At 38.2% G+C, this 23,271-nt stretch overlaps 1 protein-coding gene across 4 annotated transcripts in view; it reads right to left on the bottom strand.

Moving 5' to 3' along the window:
- The window catches only part of MMP16 (matrix metallopeptidase 16), a 241,348-nt gene that overhangs the window by 47,829 nt on the left and 170,248 nt on the right, over positions 1–23,271 (bottom strand). For all 4 annotated transcript variants that reach the window (XM_084621483.1, XM_084621484.1, XM_084621486.1 and 1 more), the window contains 2 exons: positions 19,800–19,961; positions 16,389–16,606 (listed from right to left, as the gene is read on the bottom strand). In XM_084621483.1, the coding sequence (XP_084477609.1) occupies positions 16,389–16,606; positions 19,800–19,961 (380 nt within the window). The remainder of the gene's footprint in view (positions 1–16,388; positions 16,607–19,799; positions 19,962–23,271) is intronic.

Below are 23,271 nucleotides of genomic sequence, written 5' to 3'. Positions count from 1 at the left end.
CGAGTTATTTCAGTTAACAGGGGATTTTTACTATAGCACTCTTCACATCTGTAACAGTGGGTTCTGATCCAATAGAAAGCAATCAGAAATTTCTATTTCATTTACATTCAGAATGAACCATCCTAATACTATATTTTCTACCATATGGCAATCCCTATATGTATATTATCACGTACACTTCATCTAGGACACCTATATTTATATATAATACACAGATGACTGTAAAGCTTCTGGCAAACAAAATATTCAGGAAATATGCAATTCTTCAACTAAGCTCTCAGCACACCCACACATATTTAGAAAATATTCCATATATCATCTTTTGTTTGTACACCTGTCACATCTGCAAGACAAGATTATTTGTTCAGTTTGTTTTTTTCATTTTGTTGAGAACCAGCAAGATTAAAAGGACACTACCCAAATAATCTTTTCAGAATAAGAGATTGGATTTTGGGTGTGAGATTTTACTTTTGTTAAATATATTGTATATAACAAAGTGTATTTTCTAAATTAGGCACACGGTACCTTGAGCCTACATTAGCTGTGCCTAACATATACGATAAAGTACTCTGTGCAATTTGGATATTTGCTGATGCATATGGAAATTTGGGCATCTGATTGGCTGTAAGTGTGCACAGATACTTGAGTTGCCTATTCATATTGGGTATTTGGATGTATAAATTACATGCACAAAGTAATGTGCATAATAAATCTGAAAATCACGTCCTTAGAACAACATCCAGAAGAGGTTGTTAAAAATCTTTCTTTTTTAAGGAAAATGTTCCCAGCATTTTTTATACAGGAATGTCAGAGAAATTAATGTTTTTAACAGTGGCATATTTCCAGAGAAATGTATGGTAATCCAAACACTTCCAAAGTAGAAGGGTACATCACTCACTATTTTCTACTAAATTAATCAATCAACTCTACTTAGAATTTTTTACTTGCCACTAATTCATTTAGGAACATGTTCTGAAAGGTGTGCTCTCCTTGATAAGTAATCCTGGGATATTTTATCCTCCCTTTTCTCCAGACCAGGAATCTACAACAAATGCCCATTGTAATTCAACCTTTGTAATTTCAACCTTACCTTGTACGTTACTCAAAATATTTAGTCGATACCTTCTTCATTATCAAATTGTATCTCAGCTTTTGAAAATGTTTTTGACACATTTCCACTTATCCTCGCTGGTTATTTTTTCTACATAGACTGTATCAATGACATTTATACACTACAGCACTTTTTATCCAAAAAGATTCCAAAGTGTTTTACAAACTACAGTAGAAATATTTTCACTGGTCACTGATATACAGGCCCCCCAGTAATATTACAAAATATTTTAGGAGAGAAAGTAAAAGTGCTGTATCCAGCTGAAACTGTAAGGGGATATTAGTTACGCAGAATACCTGCAAAACATGCCACAGCTTCTTTCTTTGCACAGGTGCTATTGGATATTGCATTTTATTTGAAAGTCAGCACATTCAGCAGTACAATGGGCCCCAGCAACATGCTGATTCAATCCTGATTCAGAAGATTGTTACCTACTGCGTCATCAACAGTACTTCCAATCACACCTGGCTCTTCCCAAAAGGTCTTGCCTACAAGAACTCACTCAGCCTAACTGCTTAGTTTCTGAGGTCTGACAATATTACAGACTTATAGATTCATCGATTCATAGATACTAAGGTCAGAAGGGACCATTATGATCATCTAGTCTGACCACCTGCACAACACAGGCCACAGAATCTCACCCACCCACTCCTGCTCACCTATGTCTGAGCTATTGAAGTCCTCAAATCGTGGTTTAAAGACTTCAAGGAGTAGACAATCCTCCAGCAAGTGACCCGTGTCCCATGCTACAGAGGAAGGTAAAAAACCTTCAGGGCCTCTTCCAATCTGCCCTGGAGGAAAATTCCTTCCCGACCCCAAATATGGCGATCAGCTAAACCCTGAGCATATGGACAAGATTCACCTGACAGATACTACAGAAAATTATTTCCTGGGTAACTCAGATCCCACCCCATCTAACATCCCATCACAGCCCTTTAGGCCTATTGACCATGAATATTTAATTACCAAAACCATGTTATCCCATCATACCATCTCCTCCATAAACTTATCGAGTTTAATCTTAAAGCCAGATAGATCTTTTGCCCCCACTGCTTCCCTTGGAAGGCTATTCCAAAACTTCACTCCTCTGATGGTTAGAAACCTTCGTCTAATTTTAAGTCTAAACTTCCTGGTGGCCAGTTTATATCCATTTGTTCTTGTGTCCACATTGGTACTGAGCTTAAATAATTTCTCTCCCTTCCTACAGAAGCACAGCCAGAGACTGTACTCATCAGTGCTATCACTTCTCTACTTACCATGTTGGTATCAGAGCACATTATTGCTAATGTCCCAGCTGTGAGAATTATCCCAAGTTTTATTTTTGCCAGCTATGTAAATCTTTCTTCTCTTTTTAGTAACTAGCTTGTTGTGTGTGTTCTCCATCCCCACAATGTAATTAAATATTTCTTTCTACCCTTGTTTTTTTCAAATAATTTAAATGATTAAATCTCAATAAAATGCTTCAATTGTCCCACGCTGACCATTCAACATGAACAAGTAGACAGACACAACGGAGACACTCTGAAGGCAGAAAACCTAGGCTAGCAGCAGAGTGTCTGGAATGTTCCCATTTCCTCTAAGGCTCTGTAGATAATGGCTCATTCACCTACAGTACAAGATACAACACTTCATCAACATGAATATCAGGAGTTTTCCGAGGAGTTGACTATTTATTTCCAAACACAGTGATTGCCTTTTTACATAAGAGATGCTGCAAATTTCACTGAGCCCAGTTCTACCACCTATACACATACATGTTCATGATTTCATAGCTTTACCTGGGACTATTCCTTGAAAAAAATGGCATTCAGCATGAGGAAAGGTGGCCAAACTGGGCACATCTATACTAGAAATATATAACACTTCCTCAATTAAAGTGGGAAAACTTTTTCCTGGTCTTGAACAAAGGGCCCTACTAAGGTATAAAATATATTGAGGGCCAATATAATCTAACAGTGATGCCTATGATGAAGCCACAATTTGTTCAAGCACAAAGCTTGAAAATGGGCATAAAATGGGTAACTGGAAACCTAAATAATATCTCTCTGTGAAACTGCATCTCTTGTGGGACATTTTACATTGCATCTTCATGTGCATATGCAACAGCCCATATTTGAAACTTTTGCCCATGGGCAATACACAATAGAGCAGGCTGCAGGAGTCTGGGAGCTCACTCAGTGGTAGCATACAGGGTGGAGCTAGGGGATCTAGTACTGTGCAGCTGTTTTCTTCCATGGGAGTGTGAAGTGGGGGTGGGACTAAAGGTTACCCTGTATGGAAAAGTTTAACACAGATGAAATCAATAGCATGCAACTTCAATTAATGTAAACATCCCTCGGCCTAAGCCACTTCCCGCAGCCCCCATTGGCCTGGAGCGGCAAACCGCGGCCAGTGGGAGCTGCAATTGGCTGAACACGCAGATGCTACAGGTAAACAAACCGTCCTGGCCGCCAGCAGATTTCCCTGATGGGCTGCGTGCCAAAGGTTGCCGATCCTTGTTGTACACTTTTAATCAGTCAAGTCAAATGAAGTTATTCAATTTTTGTTTACAAATATTCTTATTTTCCTTCACCGTTTCAAAAAGATGCCCATTTCACCTATATTCACCATTATAGAAACCATCTCCTCAGATCAGTTATATACATACCTCTTTGATGTACACCTTTCCTCCTTTTTACTGGGCTTTGCTGGTAAAAGGTGTTGTGAAATGGACCCATCTGTTCCCAACCACCTCAGTGGGAAACAGGGTAGTGTTTAGACTGCCACCCTTTGGGGCTCCACCATGGGAAGACAGCTTTAATCTTTGGCTATGGCTGCATATGAGACCTGCTCTTGCAAACTTCCTGGGCTATGTGCTGAATCTGGCCTTATCCTCTCCCCAATCTGCACCTCCCATTTTTGGGTGCTGATGGTGTACAGACCCCCTGAACCATTACATCCCCCTCCAGGGGAGCTTTCTGGGAGATCTAATTTATCCTACAATCACATTCAGGCCTGGGGTGTGTGTGTGTGTGTGTACAGATCAGCATTCATGTTGCACTCCAGATCAGTACCCAGCCCAAGCTGGGGAAGCTAATGATCTAACCAGCAGACCAAATTCAGTGATGAATCCACCAGAGGCATGCTGCACATACACTAGATTCAGACCTTCATGTTAATTGCTAGTTTAAATAAAACAATCATGTTGCCTCTTAATCGTGTCTCAAAACTAGATAAATCTTACTGTCATTACCCTTGTCTCATAAATTAGGCCTTCATTCCACAAATCAAATGTGATATCCTATGTTGTACTTTCTTCAAATAAAACAGTACATTACAACCTCTTTAGGGAGAAAAAGATTAGCCAGGATACTGAGATTATCCTTCTCTTTCAATGAAAAGTGTCAAAAGGATTTGAAAACCTGTGCAGAAAAGATAAAGATAGGAAAAGAAAAGATAGAAGGACATCAGCATAAAAAAGCTTTCAGAGATACACAGCCCCTAATTACACAACTTTCCCTCGAACTACTCTGTGCTGGCAGGGCCCATATTAGTAAAGGACCTATAACAGAAACCTTCTTTCTCATAAAAAATGAAAGTGCTGCCAACTAAGGCACACTGATAATCCTCTGGAGAATCAGAAGGTCTGCCCCACTGCGCTCCTTCCATAGGTTTGTTGCAGTAAACCCTGCACCAGTAACGGGTCACATGGACATTAACTTTCATTTATCACAGCTCTTTCTTGAGTGAAAAAACTACTTTCTGAATTTCCCCAGCTGGGGCTAGGACCATTGGTGAAGCAGCTTACATTGCAGTGCATGTCTTCTCCCACTCTTTGGCTGAACTTTGCCACCCAGGCCCACAGCCTATTTGCCACTACAAATCAGTCTTCATATTTGAAAAAAAAAAAAATGACTTTGACCAAGTAACAGACCCAAGCTCATATAAACATAGAACAGGTTTGCACTCCTCAGGCCTACTTGACTTGCAAATGTGTCTGAGTCATCACAGAGTGGGTTATGACTCAGAGACATTTGTAGTAATAGATAAAGAAAGTAGCAGGCTCATCTCTCATGCCGGAGGTAAAGCACCACACTAAAAGTGAAACAAATGATATGGGCAGACAGGTAGAGAAAACCACAATCATTCTGATTTAGCTAGTATGAAGGTTGGGCAAAGATATCAAGGAGAAAAAACTGACAATGCCCCAGCCAGCCTCCACTCGCAGAACACAGCAGGAGCTCAAAGCTACTTATCCCTTCCCAAACTCCTACTGGAGGGCAATGGGGAAAGTGGTAAATCCATTTGTTATAGAATGGCCTTAGCTGCAGCAAGTTATACATAGAAAATATATCTGGTTATTGAGACATTAATGGAACACTACGGAAGGGGCACTAGGAAATATACTTTCACAAATGCAGGTAACACAGTGTTCACTATTTTCTATACAACGGCCTTTTCAGCCTAGAAATTGCTATTATAATTATTATTATGTGCTATTAATATTAATGTTCATATTACTGATGTTAATAGGAGTTTCATATTTTACTGTATACACAAATACGTACATATCTTTACATCTAAATATATATTGAATATTTGTGACAATAACTGGGCTGACACAACACTCCCAAGAATGCAAGAAGAAACCATTCAAAGACTTTGAAGGACAACTGAAAGCTGTGCAATATCTCTAACTGGGAAAAAGGGGCAAGCAACAGAGCTCAGAGGAGGCCAGCAATTTCCAAGGACACCATATAATCTGATCGAAACCACAGAGTACGTGTCACAAACAGAAAACAGTCCCAAGAAGAATTCCACATCAAATACAGCTCTGAACAAAGCTGCAGTTGTACCCTTTGCATTGACCTAGTTAGCTATCTGAGGGCCCACAATAGGTATGCTCTTCAAATTACATAATAACAATGACCAGATTTGATGGTTTGATAGACAACAATAATTAAATATACAATCCAAAATATATTAATAAAGAATGCTAAGAGCAGTTCTCTCTCTCTCACACACACACACACACTGTATCTGTAAAACAAAAAGGGTTAGTCATCTAAATGGCATGGGTTCATCCAGCCATACAGGACAGTGAGGAATCCAGTGCGGGATGATTTGGAACACTGTATGGTTGTTGACCAGAAAAAAATACAGATTCGACAGCTATTTGATCAAGTTTGGGGTAGTACTGAGCCAGCTGAAAAGCTGTGGATTTCTTTAAAAACTTTTGAAAATCTAGCTCATCATAGTTAGCAAAATAAATTAGTGGCTTCTTTGCAAAACCAACCAGACACCTAGAAACAATGTAAAAAGTTTTTTTTTTTTTATTTTTTTATCTATCAACCAGAGCACGGGATGATACCTTTATGAATGCAAATAAATAAATAAATAAATACTTCTGCTTTGTTTATGTCTTTGTTCTTATACTAGCAGCAGTGATGATCTCATCAAAGATGACAGCAGAACGGCATATCTAAAGTTTGCATGTTCCTAATTCTGTTGTTTGGCTGGCTTTGCAAAAGACATTGTACCACCATCCAGCTACATTGGCTATTTCATGAAGAATCTGGAGGATTTTAGGTTAAAGATGAAAACACTTAAAGTTTGTTCAACCATTGGAACCAACGTACTTGATATTACAAATGATATGTAATTATACATAGAGCTGGTAGCATTTCAAAACACCAATGGAACACAAGCATTCTAAAGAGCTCGGCCCACATCACTTTCAAAACAGCAGCACCACCACCACACCATCGCACACTTTACTGAGAACGCTTGAGAGCTGCTAGAATACTTGGAGCAGTGAGGGTGGGTGAAAGAGCCAGGTTGGGCCAGGTTTCACCCTCTCCAACCACACCATTGCACTCAGCACATAGCCAGAGAATCCCATTCCCCTCACGGGCTACCACATGGAGAAAGAGTTCACCCAGACCTCACTGGGGAAGAAAGCCTCCTTGTTTATATGCATCCAATATTTTACACAAGTCCCATGACCAGTTGACTACACAGGCTAGACACCAAGGGGGAACAGAATTAAGGTTGCGTGGCAACCATAAGACTGGCATTTCCTAATTTTTCAATGCTTGACACTGCTTGTCTTTTGTTTTAACATAGAAATTACATGCAAAAAACTGAGTTTTATTTTACTTAATACATGTTGTTCAAAAAGGTGTTTGCTCCAGTCACACTAAACATGTTCGCAAACAATGGGTGCAATCCAGCTCCCGTAAAGTTAATGGAAGTTTTGCCATTGACTTCAACGGGGCCAGGATTTCACCCTTTTCCAGAAAGATTATGCGTCCATATCATTGGTACCATGTATTTTTGATTACCCCATCCATGAGGTACCAATTTCCCAACTGGATGAAGCTTCAAAAACATTTAAACCACACACATACCACTAGCATTTGGGTGAATATATATAAAGTTTCTCTGCTACGTGGAAATAGGATTTATAATAACACTCAATATTTGAAGAACAAACATATAAATATTGCTCTAAGTTACCATGTGTGACACCAAATCCTTCCAAAGGGAGAGAGACTGGAGAGGAAGATAAATAATTCAGAGGAATACATTAACTGAGTCTCTTTTCAACCCTGTTGAACAATACCTGCACTGTCAATTGCCTAACACATTGAAATGCCCCCTCCGCCCCAATAAAGAGCAAATGCAAAAAATGAAAATGTTTAGAATATAGAGCTTTAGTTGTAATTTCATGTTACACAAATATTTTCAGAACAATTAATACCGCTGTTGGATAAAGCTTACATTACAAGCAATTCCAATGGTTTCCCAAAATGTTTACCTAAATTAGTTGAAAGGCCATGATTTTGTGCAACAAGAAATTTTAATTAAGCCTTGTGCTTGAAGTGTTTTTGCAATTATTCCCTTTGGTTCCATTAGACTGTAGCCCCAATTACAATGTATTGTTAATATTACAAGATAACACTTGCTGGTGGTACAAAATTGAAGATATGTCTCAGTGTAATTTTAGATTATTCCTTGCTGTGAGATTTTGTAATTATTTTGTCAATGATGCACTTTTTTGTTTTCCTGCCAACAAAATATTTTTAATCAGTTCACTCAGTTAAAAGTGTTGAAAAAAACCTTTCCCTTAGGTCCCTAAAAGAAGGCAAGTTCCAAAGGATGTAGCATCTTCTGTCCGCTAAATTTGATCTGTATTCAACTAGAAAGGTTGTTTGTTCGTTAATTTCACCAGTTTTGTGGAAGTTATTTTGTGAAGAATAAATTATGCTAGCTAATTACTGTATTCCAGTAGAGAGCTGTAAAAGGATGAAGAAAAAGTAAGGGACTGATTCTGCAACTTCTAGTCCTGTGATTAGGCCCATCGGTTGCTTAAAATGTAAGCATTACCTAAATCTGAATGACTCATACGAGTGGTGGTCGCAGGATCAAGCCCATAATGTAAATCAGTTAGTCTGTATTTTAATCTTTTTTCTAACTCTTCCATAGCACTCTGTTGTATTATATCTGCTTTATTGTCTCTCGTATTCGGAATTGTGTAAAATTTGCAGTTTGAGCCTGCTCCAAAGCCCTCTGAAGTCAACGGGATTACCTCCATTGATTTAAGTAGGCTTTGGATCTGACCCTTTGAGAAATGGAGAAAAAAAATAGACATGACAATGACTAGCAATGTGAATAATTCTAGCTACATCTACCTTTATAACATGTACCGTTTCCCCCTCCCCCAGCTTGAGTCTGGAATTTGCATCCCGTCACTTACTTTATTCTGGAGTTATAGTTATGGCTTCTGGATTTTACAGCTTTATTATTTCTGATTTTCAATGCTTATTTTTTCAGGTGCATAATTCAATTTTTAATCAGTATAATAAAAAGAAAATCCTTGGAATACATTAAAAAATGGGCCCTTCTGTATTCCTGTGCTCCCAAGGATAAAATGAGTTTGGGAAAGAGGACCCACCAGCCCTTCCACAAAAATAATAATAAAAAAATGAATTCTATGAAAATGATAAATTTCTGGTATTTTGGGTTACATTTTATAAAGATCTATTCTCAGATATTTGCTTCAGTGGGGTTTATTAGCTTCAAACTAAATAAGGAACAAGGCCTTGCTAATGTGCATATTTAACACCAATACATATTTTTAACTCACAAGACTTTTATGGACAGTAGCCCCAATCCTACAAACATTTACACATATGAGTTTCTTTAAGCACTTCAGTAATTCCATTAAGTTCAGCGGAACGACTTAAGTGTGAACGTTTTTACAGGGTCTGTCCTATCTTTCGTTCAGGGCCGGCTCCAGGATTTTTGCCGCCCCAAGCAACGTAATTTTTGGCCACCCCTGCTTTTTTTCAGCTCTGCCCCAACTCCACCCCTTACCAACCCCTTCCCAAAATCCCCGGCCCCGCCTCCTCCCCCGGGCGTGCCGCTTTCCTCCCCCCATTGCTTCCTGCGGCTCCCGCTCCCGCAACCCTCCACCCTAGCTGACCTCTGCTCTGCCTGCTCCCCTGAACATGCCGCCGCTCCGCTTCTCCCCCCTCCCTCTCAGGCGAGGGAGAAGCAGCGCATTCAGGGGAGCAGGAGGAGCAGAGGTGAGCGAGGGGGGGAGAAGTGCAGGAAGTAACGGGGGGGGTAGAGGAACCGCTCCCCGCCCCAGCTCACCTCCGCTGCACCACCACCACCTCCCCCGAGCGTGCCGCCACTCGGCTTCTCCTCCCTCCCTCCCAGGCTTGCCGCGTGGAAGGGAGGGAGGGAGGGGGGAGAAGCGGAGTGACTACGGCGTGCTCAAGGGAACAGGCAGAGGCGAGCTGGGGTGGAGGAGGAACACTTCTAGGGGCGGCATGGCTGGCACCGAATGCGACCCCTAGAAATGTGCCACCCCAAGCACCTGCTTGTTTTGCTGGTGCCTAGAGCCGGCCCTGGCCTTATTAATCTACTCCACCAAGGCATAAATTGGGGGCCCTTTCAGTTTCTCAGTGAATCTTCCTATGATCTTCTCACTGTTGCTACTGCTGCTGGAAGTGGTTTCACTGCCTTTGTAGGTAGTACTCTCCCTTGTGAAACAGAATTAAACCAATGTTTCATTGCGGTGTTAGGAGACACAGGTTCACAGTTCATGTTAAGTTTACATTTATAAATATCTTTTAAAGGGTTAATAACTGATAAATAGATGTTTTAATACATGGTTAATCAATTTTATAGATTGTTAATGAGTCCAACAGGTTAATAAGCTGCTTATAAACAGCTATAACAGATACACTCTTAACTGTGACATTCTTATAACATCTATTAAGCATTTATGAGTCCTTTTAAAATGTTTTATAAATAGAACCTTAATCTAAAGTGTGACCCTGGTATGGTATTGCTTGAGTTGCCATCTCTGGTATAGACATAAAACTGAACTCCTGGCCACTTGTGTGACCATCCTATGACACTTTAAAAAATAAAGAGTAGGGGTTTAACCTTATTGTTCTGGCCAAAACATAACTCAGGTAATTACAGTCTGCTTACCTAAATCCCCCTGAAGTTTGATATGGGATACTCCCACATTTCCTGGCCTATAGCTTTGTTGCTGGGCAGAGTGATCACTCAATCCCTTACCTGTCTCACATGTGTGTGGAAAGGCTTGAGTAATACTGGTAGCGGGGTGAGATCTTCAAATAAAAAAAAAACTATATAAGTGATAAGTATTATTAATATTAACTGCTGTCCATCATTATTCCAATGCAGTTCCACCCTATTCTTCTATTTCCTGGATCCCTTACCATTTATTCTGATGCCAATATTTCTGGCACATCCCTTGTCTCTTAATTTCCAGTGGTCGCCTACTTTAGATGAACTAAAGGCTAAGGTCCCTGCTGAGTTTTGTTTTGCACTTCACTTCCTCAATGCTATTGAAGCTAGGGTTACTTGAATTACAGCTGTCCTCTTCATTACTGAGCTAACCCACCAGAGTGTTCTTTCTAATATAATAAAAGGAAAAGTAGTGTACAGGAGTCTGCTGTCTACAGCTTTAACTAATCCTGACCTCTTGCTCTCACTGTTTCATGGCTGAAATATTCAATGTTTTTTCCCTTCTGGACCCCAAAGTGCGCTCTGCTGAACCTTCCCAGGCTGCCATTGGCAGTCCAGACATTCACAATGCCATGTGACACAAAAGAGTTACACAGGCAACCCTGGAGACCTTTGTAAAAATCTCCACTCTCACATACAGTCAGGTTCACTCTCTTATTGCTGTTGTTTCTTTGTCTCTTCTGTTTAATATTAGTTTCCCCACCCATATACTCTTTTCTTTCCTGTTACTACCCAAAAATACCAAAGGCTATATATAATGCATGGCGGATTTCTTTCAGAATTCCTCACTTGTTAGCCACAGATTGGAAGACAGATTTTCTTTTTATTTATCTGTGTTTAATAGGGTACTCTATGTAAATACACAACTCTGAAATGGAATTTTAATTATATCCATATAGTTTCATGTGAATACAACTGTGGTCTAGACTAATGTCAAGGGGTAATGACAGCTACCACTTAATTACCAGAAAACCAATCACAATATTGTTTGTACTTTATAAATGCTTTTTTTCAATGTTTCTCTGGATGTGAAGAGTCAGAAAACATATTTCTACAAGTTGTGAAGGAGGCATTATAAGATCATAAAACACAGCCCATTTAGTCCAGCCTAAAATCCATCTTCTACCATCCACCACATCAAAATTTCAGAAGATATGTTTCTTAGGAGTAGATGATATTTCTCTCCCTCCCTAATTAAATGGATTTACACCTATCTTGCACTTGAATGGACACAAGCAACAAATGGAATAGCAGAATTTTTAACCACTTACTACAGATTCTCTCAAGGAACCTGGTACTATTATAGTAGGTAGGAGTATGTAAGGATAATTTTACTGTTTCTTTAAAGCTGTTTTATTAAGTGAGGCAGAAAGGGCTGGAGAATTGTCTAGCCAGAAGTTCTGAAGTGAAGCAGAGAGAGGCAGAATAGCATTACAAATAATAGTGTGGTCCTTATTCTGATCAAGTTCCTTTTCCAGAACTTTCTGCAGCTTCTTCTGCCATTCTTTAACATTGTCACATAGTGATGGGGAGAGGACTATGTCCCCTATATGCTTTGCAGGACAAAGTCCAAAAATATAAGTGTAACCCTAGTGTGCCCTTTCCTGGTAACCACAACCACCTATTTCCAGATTGAGCTGCTACAAAAGCCAGGGATTTTGTGAAAACTCATGAAACTGAGAAGAGGCCAGTGAGCACACTACTGATGATGAGGATGAGGATGATGGCGGCAGAGCTGGTAGGCACTCTTGTTGGTAAGGAATAACCATGGTGTTGAATTAATCAAAAGCTGTGAAATTCCCCTGATCAATAGTTAGAAAAAATGACTGGGATGGCTCCATCTGGAATCCCTAAGAAGCAATGAAATGGTACAGCTCTTTCAAGACCAGGACAGATCTGTCCTCTTAAACGTTTTTTAACTATGAAATAGTTTGTCTGAAGTGATTGATCATCATTGATCCCACAGATCGGAAATACTGGACTAGCTTTAAACTCTGGCTCTCTGCTTCAGAAGACTAAAAAAGCAGAATGAATGATATAAAACAGGGGAAGTAAAGGACATTTATAAAATAACCACCTGCAATAATGGATCTTGCCAAATGATTTGAGAAAATGAAGTTCCTTTCAATGAAGCAGATAGCCCCAGATGTGCTGACTGTCAGAGGATTCTTTCTGCTGAGACTGAGGAGCAGATGAGACTGTGAAATGCAGATACAGAGTGCTACACACAGTGACAGAGAGATTCTGCATTAAAGGCAGAGGGACAATGGTGTGACAAGTGGCACAGCTTCCCCATGAGAGAAGTACCAGTTTGTTTTCTTTTGTTTTTCAGCCATTTGCTACATCCCTGTGGGAGGCATAACTAAATAGGGAGGGAAAATTAGCTGAAATAAAACACTGAAAATAAGAGTGAAAGCTAAACACTCATCCTATTCAGCATAATTGTGGGGTCTAAGAGGAGCTTCTGGATAAAAACTGTTGGTGCTCAAAATTCTGCTATCCCATTTGTTGTTTGTAGCTCTTCAAGAATGATTAAGCAACTCCCACAAGTTAGAAATCGACTTTGTCCATATGAAGAAACTACTTAATGCAAATGTCATCTATAGACTCATAGACTTTAAGGTCAGAAGAGACCATTGTGATCACGTAGTCTGATCTCCTGCACATTTCAAGCCAACTATAAATGTTATTCCTATGCTTCCTTTAACTAAAACATGTTTTTCCTTTTTTCTCGATAGCAAACTTCTCCCCCATGCATCAGAACTGGCAGGGGTGTTCTAAGGGCAAGGGGATTCCCTAGTGTTTTGAGGAGATTTCCTTGTGGAACTATACATTTATGTGGCTCTAATTGTAGTGTATTTGAAGAATGGTAATTTGCTCTCCCCAGAAATCTAAACATTGTTACTAAAAAGGTTCATCCACAAAATTAAGTACATTTGCTGATCTGTGGGAAGTCTTAAACAAGTGAGCTGCTGTGCTCTTGTGTTTATAGTTCGAGCCAGAGCAGGGGCAGCTCTTCCTCTTATTTGAAATCATCTTTTAAAAACTTTACAAATCTATCAAATACTGTTAGTTGGCAGAATGGTTATATTGTAAAAGTAATGATAAAACTCAATAAAAAGGGGTGAGAAAAAAATCTTTATATTGTACTTTTCTCTTAAAAATAGTTTTATTAACTTTCACTCTGGAAATATCCAATTAGAAACTGATGTTTTTAAGATGGTCTTAAAAATTGCAAACAAAGATCATGAATTTGAACAAAAACTCTGATGCCCTTGAATACATCCTAGTAGCTGAACTAAAAAAAAATAAGTTTCCTTGAAATTAATATTGCTTGTAGTTTCCTATGAAACTGTGAATACACTGTGAATCTCAGACTGTTTCCTTTTACATCTCAGTTCTACTTTTAACTTTCTAACAATCAAGCCAAATTTTCAGAAGTGTTCAAGTTCTGCAACTGTGTATCCAATTTGTATAAGCAATTCTGAGAGTACACAAAAAAAATGCGTATTTTAGTTTGCCAGTGATCAACTGGATAATTATTAACTGGCAATTTGCAAGCACAATTATGCATATTACACCTGTCATTGTGCAGGTAAAAATTGCATATACATTGTGGAAAGTCAGGCCTCAAATATGAACCTATGTACTCTGCTGGTTATTAGAATTGTTGGAATGAGCTTTAATCATGTTTTGTCACTGAGGCGCAGTAACGTGAATAGAAATCTGCTTATTACTGAAACATAAAACCATCTTTGCGTTGATGATGATGATGAGTTGAGTTCATAATGTATGGTAAATACAAGATTTTAAGTTAGTATATGAAACTGAATTGAAATGATTTTCTCTTAACTGCTACAACTTTTATTTTCACATATAAAGGAAAAAAGTAGTTAGGGATTACGTTGAATCTATTTGTCTGGAAGTACAGGCTTAGCTAGACAGGCAATTCTGTATTAGTGGTAGATCAAGTCAGTATTTATTGACACATGTCCTCAATAAATGAGAGTACGTTCTGTTGTTCTTGAGATGGATGATATGAGATGAAGTAGGTATTTTAATATCCTGTTTAATGTATTTCAGAAAATTAGATTCTTCCTTAACCTTTTCGTTTTATTCACAAAGATTGATGGTATAGCACTTCCAAAAGAAAGGCACACAATGTTTGAAGAGAAGCCAAATATTCAAATGATAGGTTATTTCCTTTTTTCAGAAGGACTGACAAAATCCTCAGTCTTTTATGGAAAAATAATTCATTTCTTGCCCTTTGCTTGTGAAGAGAACCCAATAATCTGAATGAACTAACATAAAATAATCAGCATATAAGTAAATTATTTTTAAAGAAGTCTTAAAGCAATTCAAGGGCTGTTGAATACTGATAAAAGGTTCTTTGGAGAAGGTATATAAGGGGAAAATGTGTTGAGTATTCTATCAATCTCTGCAAAGACAGGGCACAGAAGAAAAGCAGACAAAAGCTATGGTAAAATATTGGATTTGTGGACCAGAAGGTCAATCTGATAGGACAAATTAATCCTGTTGCTAATGTTTTCCCCTAGGGCTTGGCAGAAAAACTTCATGGAGGAAAACGCCTGTTCTCACTAGGTATAATTTTGAAATCAAGAAGAGTCATAACATATATTTACAAAACAAAAATCTCACCTAGTCCATTGTTCAGCCAAATTTAGGACATCTCTGTAGATTCCAAGATAATATACTACATTAACACTACCTATCGCTTATTGCTGGCAATTTGCACAACAATAACTGTCAGCAAATTAATTTACTTAAAAGACTGAATAATGATTCTGTTATTTCTGTAGCCTGCAGTGCAATTTGGAAATTATACAAGGTGCTCTGCTAGATCATTCTTCTAACAAATGGCTTTGCTTAGATTTGTCGTCTTTGAACCTTTAGTGAAGCCGCTCCATGAAAAGGCTAGTCCAGTTGGTGAGAGATGCACCATATATACGCAGCTCCAGACAAAATCATGAATTGAAATAAACAACAAAACATCTGCAAGGAAGTTCTTATAGCAAAGACCTTTACTCAAACATGTATCAAAGGAACCACTACACTATGACAGGTTTCAGAGTAGCAGCCATGTTAGTCTGTATTCGCAAAAAGAAAAGGAGTACTAGTGGCACCTTAGAGATTAACCAATTTATTTGATCATAAGCTTTCGTGAGCTACATGAAGTGAGCTGTAGCTCACGAAAGCTTATGCTCAAATAAATTGGTTAATCTCTAAGGTGCCACTAGTACTCCTTTTCTTTTTACACTATGACAAACATCCCTTATAAATGACTGATCTAATTATAAAGTTAAATTACAAGGTCCTTGTAAAGAAGTGTGTGCTGAAGACACAATAACTGCAATGTGACTGGAAGTGGCTAAGTTCCCAACAAAATCATTCCTATCAGCTTCTATTCATGCCTTGAATTATGCAGTATTTTTAATCTGTGCATAAGATGCTGCATTTACTTACCCTTAAATTTCGAGGCATTATAGCTTCTGCTGACATGAATGTATTCCAAAAATAGAACATTACAGCAATGCTCTGCTAGACATTTAAGCCATTTGTATGTTTATTCTTTAGTTTCTTTTCTTGAACTTTCTAACTGTGAGAAGGCTGGGAAAGTGGAGTCATGATGAATGAAAGCTTGTTTCCTGAAAAAATTAGAAATGCAGACACTTGATGTAACACTAAAAAATTCACAGTGTCCTACCTTGAAAACAAACATTTCCCTGCGAAGAATAGCTAGAGTGTTGAAGTTCCCATCACAGATGTTTGGTTTGGCTCCAGGATAGGAAGGTTTGTCAGCAGTGGGCGGCCGAGGTGGTTTAGGCTGCCTGTCATTCTTCCGAGGGTCTGCTGGAGGGACAGAACGATGCGGGGGCACTGTTGGCAGAGGTCTTGTTGGTGGTGGGATCTTGTCAGGTGGACCTTAAAAATGTCAGCAGCAGGACATTGTTTAGATCACTGTAAATTGGACTGCAGACAGCCCTACAAAAATATACCCCAAAGAATACTCCTGCATTGGCAGAGGAATGGCTTAGCTGGTGTAATATGCTCTTTTCCAAATTCTGATCTGTGAAGATAGAGTATAACAACGTGTGCTTTGGATCCATAAAGTCAACGTACTTATGAAGAAAAAAATGACTGCTGGAATTCTGATACCTTCCTCCTTTATTCCCCAACAAGCTTTCAGATCACAAAATCCACCACAATTTAAGATTACACATGGTAAACGGTTTGTGCTTGAACAACAGTGTATAGAACTGTTTTGGTGAGAACAAAACTTTCATTGGTTGTGTAAAATGTGGGAAATTTGTCCTGACAAATGCATTTAATAATTCTACCATCAACCCATGTTTTTGAACATTCTAATACCTACATCCATCCATCCATCCATCCACACACACAGCACATGTCGTGGTTATGTGATTAATGATACAGGCATGTGATAAATTGCATTTATTATGCACCTTTGACAAATTAACCTGCTGTCTTCTCACTAATCTATCTTTTCTTGAACTAATTCTAATATTCAATGCTTCTGAGCTGCTTCTGTAGCTGCCTTTTTGTTTTATAAACCAACCAGACTCAAAAATATTTCCTTCTTAACCGCAGAGGTGGAATTTCTCTCCCGACCCCTCCAACTATACTGACCTAAGTTTCCAGCCAGGTAAAACTGAGTTCTGAACTAGTGATAGGCTTGAACCATCAGGGATACAAAGAGAAGGTCACAGGAAAGGATATTTTCCCATCTCCTGTTGGGGCACAAAGCACCTTTCTAGCCGTGGAAGGTCTTGAGATTGGGCTTTAAATGTTGGGCATTTATGTATATAGAATGCATATTTAGATTTTTTTAAAGAAATGTTTGAAATTAATTGTTAATATTTTTCCCTATGAATCCTGTAAAGTTAGACTCATGGCAACCCTGACATTTGATTTTACGGGCAAATGGATTGAAAAGGTTGTCCAAACTTAAAAATAGTGCAAAATAATAACAATAAAAACCCTCTGTGTAACATTTCTAAAATATCTGTGCTATAAACTATTTGACTTACACTGAATAAATCATGATGTGGTGCAATACAAAGCTTTTAATGGCACTCATTTAGGATGATCTGATTAGTCCATTCTTAGTTTTACTATTTGTAAGTAATACGGTCATTCTAGGTTCATGCTGTTAAAAACCCTTATGTGTAATGGGCAGCCTAAGAAACTTCATTCCAGGTCTAGAGATATTATTGGGTCTAGTGATATTTTCCATTTTAAATATATGACATCTCTGTAGGACCAGTAATATCTCTGGAAGTAGGACACACTTTTTAAGACTGCCCATTCTGTGTAGCTATCTATCTAGATCAGTTTAACTGCAGTGTCTATTTGTACATGACAAAACAGTCTGCTTTAATTCATCTGCATGACAGTAGGTTAAGGAGCATCTTTGCAACCTGAGACAAAATTAAATCTAACATAAATGAAATCTGAATGTCCAGTACTTGATCAAAGAAAGTAAATTAACTAGGATAAATGTTTACTGATTGAATATTTAAGGTAACCCAAACTACCATCAGTGAAATTTAATAAGACATTTCCTTCATAATTTTAAGGAGCATGACATTCATAATTTACAGTTAATTAGGCTGTGATGAATAGTGTAGCTCAACATATTTACTTTCATAGGGGTAACATTTTTTTCAGACATTCAGTCCAAATCACCTTTTGATTTTAGTACAGGCAGCAAAGAAATTAATTTGCAATGGATAATATTTGAATGATTCTAAATCCAAACCAAAGTTTCCACATGCAATTTGGTAGTGCTGTCAGGCATCACTTCCCAGGAGCAATAAAGTCAGCATACAGCTGTTAGAGCTTATTATTTAGTATATGGGCAAAATGTCCTTGTCTAGACTACCAACTTATGAGTTCATGAAAAACAACCTCTTTTTTTCGGTTAACCATATACAATAAATTTTAACAAGCCAATCACTTTGTTCCCTTTCTGGAACATCCAGAGTATAACATCACTTAATATAATATTTAGCATAGATGTATTTGGTTTCTAATCAGAGGTGCACCATTATTCTTTACGAACTCATCCGGCTTTCCTAACAGCAAAAGATCAGCAAGAAATGTGACCTTGTTAAAAGTCAGTTTAACCCAGAGAGAACACTTACCACTTAGACATTTAAATTGGAAAAGTAATGAATGCAAAACAAATTAGTGAACTTAAATGACATCGTTTGCACATGCAAATGATATCTACCAGTCACTTAGCATTAACATACAGATAGAACAGATTTTTCACTATAAGAATGTAAATGTAAATGCTCCATTAATTTAGCAAAGCAGATTCTTTAATGGTTAACTGTGTATGTCAAGCTTTTTAAAACTTATGTACTACAAAAGTTGCCTGTGGAAATGTCAGAGAGAGTCCTGTGTTACCTTAAACCTGCAATGAGTAAACTGCTTTTTTTTCTTTCCAATTATGTTTCTTTCTTTGACTGAATACAATAAAATGAGAAATTATTTACAGTGGATGTTTCTTTCATTTTAGGCCACAATAGCCAAATCTGATATATATTTTAAAGAGCAGGATTTTCCCTCTCCTCCCCACCCCAGCTATGCCATGTTGTGCAAAACCTTGGGTTGTTAATAACAAGCTTTTGAAATAAATTTGCTATATTTATTGCAATAAGAATGGGGGGCGGTGGGACCACAAAACTGCTTTACCAAGGGAACTGCACATTTTTATAACTGATATATTGAGAACCAACCAATCCTCCAGTTATATAAGCTGGTGCCACAGAGCACTTTGGAAATGAGTAGGTTATGGTTAAGGCCTGCGTTTCTTAATATTTTAATAGTTTGGGATCCCTTTATAGATATTCTTCACTAGCAGTTTAAATATTTAAGATTATCATTCCAGTGGAGTGCAGATTGAAAGGCAAACTGTGAATAGTGTGGGACTAAATAAGAGAGCTTCATCAAAATCCATGGCTTTCTCACAACAAGAAATCAAGGCCTCTGGACTACAGCTGACAGAGTGTGTCGTATATATATATAATTTGTCCTCAAATATGTTCTTAAGCAAACTATTTAATATGTGTAACAAAAAATGACATACCATATATCTTCTGAATGCCCTGTAAATCATCACTAGGTAGTTTGAAGTTGTCTGTTTCCATATACTGGTAAAATGGAGCCATGATTGCAGTAGGGTCATTGGAATGCTCCAAGCCTAGAGCATGCCCCAGTTCATGCACTGCAACTAAAAATAGATCATTTCCTATGGAAACAAAAAGAGGAAATGCTTTAGAATAATATGAACAATAAAGTAATACAAATACAGAATCCTGGACACTGAATGACATTTTAGTGGGTTCAGATTTTACAACAAAAATCAAGAGCCAACATATGAAAATGAAACATAAGGGAAACTGTAGAACCGTAGTGGACTTTTTTCTTTTAAACAAGTGAAGAATTATTATCACTGTGTGATGAAAGAGATGTGGTGATCATTTTATGGATTCAAATGACTGTATTAATCTTTGTTCAAATAGCCTTGTAAAGAGTACACAGTGCAAAAACATATTACTGTACACAAGTCTTGATAGTCATGGCTAGCTTGCATGCTATTTCAAATTCTAATTGAATCTTATAATGAGACTGAATAAAAGCATTTGCATCGGGAAGTAGGCTTGAGCTCAAAAGGAGAATATTGCTGCCATAAGTGGTAAACTTCATAAACTGTACACTACCTACTTAGGATAAGTCCTGCAGAGAATTTTAGTCTCCCAACTGCTTACAGTTGGACCCCTGCTGATGACCTGAACATGGGTGTCCATTTCTGAATCATCCTAAGTTAAATCATTAGGAAGATAAAGAAAGAGGTGGGTGTCCCATTATCTCTCTCAAACCAGGATGCTACCTCTATGTATATATTTTACAGTGGGGTATTAATAGATTCCTCACTGTGTGATCTGTTTACAGAAGTAAGTGGTTATATAATAATTAGAGCTTTTTATTTTAGGTAGGTCTCAATAATACAATTATATGCAGTATTTTCACTTAGTAAAAAGAAAAGATTAAAATCAGTTAATTGATTTGTTGCATATCACCCCTTGATTAACTCAGACAGTGTTATTTACTAGAAAACAAACAGGGCAAGCTCACGTTTTGTTTGTGCATTTTTGAAAATCCACAAAAGAAATTAGAGATGTGTGAACTGATTTCACTTCTTAAAGTTTTTCCCTCTGCATAGCAACGTTCCATTTTTATTGCAAAGAGCTGGGAATAATTAGAAATGCCGATCTCTGCCAGTATTGCAGCCTTGCTGAAAACTACAAATATGGGCCCTAATTCTGCAATTCCACCACAAAGTACATTGCAGTATCAGGACTATACATTGCTTATTGTTTAATCATCTTTCCCCCCCCCCTCCAATCCCCCATCCACTCAAAAAATTACTCTGTGTTTCTTCATGAGCTTTCTTTTTAAAATAGAGACTTAAGCCCTAATTCTGCAAACTTCATGCAAATAGACCCATTGAAATCAATGAGACTACTTGTGTAAAGTAGTAGTGTAAAGTGTCCCTAGTATCTGGCTTCTTGTAGCAACACCACCACCAAGAGAGCCAGAGTAAATGTGAGATGTAAGAGCCATATTGTCCCTAGACAAGCTAGTACCAGGTAGGGGAAAGGAAATACTCAGAGTCAGCACTTGTCACAGAGTGTAAGATCTTTGGAGCTGGTCCCTGATTCTCCATATATTTGTATAATGCCTAGATCTTCCAGATGCTACTGCAATGTAAATGATAAATAACAGAGAGACAAGGTGAGAGAGGTAATATATTTTATTGGACCAACTTTTGTTGGTGAAAGGGACAAGCTTTTGAGCAACTCAGTGTAGCTCAGAAATTTGTCTCTCTCACCAACTGAAGTTGGTTCAATAAAAAATATGACCTCACCTGCCTTCTCTCACTAATATCCTGGGACCACCCTGGCTACAACTACACTGCAAAAAATAATAATAGTACAAGTTCCTTTTAGTTTGTCTGTGCCACCTGCCCAAAACATTGCTGGGGGGTTAGTCCCCAAACTTAGTGGCTTTCCATCTAAAGAGACCTGTGATTCCACACTGCCTCCTAAATTTCCAGGTTTCAAGAGTCTGTCATACCAGCTGCTATTCTTGGAATCCTCTTTAACAGGAAAGGGTTTCACATCATGGAGGGGGAAAGAATGTTATTGCTGAACCTGTTAGCATTATCTTTCTGACTAGTCTGAAGGCAATGAGGGGTACACTGCAGCAAAGAACAACCACACAATGGAATTGGTGAAAGGTCTTCTTCAGGGACAGGGATGGGGGAGTAAGAGTGATACCAAGGAAAATGCTCTTCTCTGTCCCCGTCCCCCCACCTTTCTTTTCTCTTCTGCCAAAGGAAAAGGAAATCAGAAAGATACTGAATCTCTACAAAGAAATCCAATCAAGATGCAATACTGGTTTTCAAAACAACATCGCAAAAACAGAAAAACAGACAGACAAACAAAAAACCCCAACCACACACATGCACACAAATTAGAATGAATAAGAAATATTTCTAAGTATCAAGTTGATAGCACTTTCAGTTTTTCAAATATTGTCTACTGCTGCCACGTAAAAAATAAACCTTATCCTGAGTACCCATGACAATATGAACACTTAACGCTAAATACCTTCATGATATATGGAGCTATTATAGAATCACAAAATCATAGAAATATACGTCTGAAAGGGCTCTCAAGAAGTCATCTAGTCCAGCCCCCTGAGCTGTGGAAGGACCAAGTAAACCCAGACCATCCCCGACGGGTTTATTCAAGTTGTTTTTATAAACTTTCAAAGATGGGGCTCCCACAACCTCCTCGGGAAACCTATTCCAGAGCTTAACTACCATTGTAGTAAGAAAGCTTTTCTTAAATCTCCTTTGCTGCAGATTGAGTCGATAGGACAAGAAGCAATGGACTCAATCTGCAGCAAAGGAGATTTAAGAAAAGCTTTCTTACTACAATGGTAGTTAAGCTCTGGAATAGGTTTCCCGAGGAGGTTGTGGGAGCCCCATCTTTGAAAGTTTATAAAAACAACTTGAATAAACCCGTCGGGGATGGTCTAGGTTTACTTGGTCCTTCCACAGCTCAGGGGGCTGGACTAGATGACTTCTTGAGAGCCCTTTCAGACGTATATTTCTATGATTTTGTGATTCTATAATAGCTCCATATATCATGAAGGTATTTACTCTGGCTCTCTTGCTCTGGGGAACAACTGATCACCATCCTCTTTATAAAAACACTTAATCTTCAGGGTTTTTTTTTCCTGAGACTAAACATGCCAGTTTTTTTAACCTTTCCTCAAAGGTCAGGTTTTCTAAAACCGTTGATCATTTTTGTTGCTTTCCGTTGGACTCCCTTCACTTTGTCCACATCTTTCCCAAAGTGTGGCACTCAGAATTGGACACAGTACTTGAGCTGAGGCCTCATAAGTGCCAAGTAGTGTGGGACAATTACCTCCTGAATCTTGTTAATCTACCAAGTTACAATAATAATAACTATAATAATATAGTAATA

This window comes from Lepidochelys olivacea (genome assembly GCF_965140295.1).
Source record: "Lepidochelys olivacea isolate rLepOli2 genome assembly, chromosome: 2".
Classification (NCBI taxonomy): Eukaryota; Metazoa; Chordata; order Testudines; family Cheloniidae; genus Lepidochelys; species Lepidochelys olivacea.
This window is presented reverse-complemented; position numbering and strand designations above follow the sequence as displayed.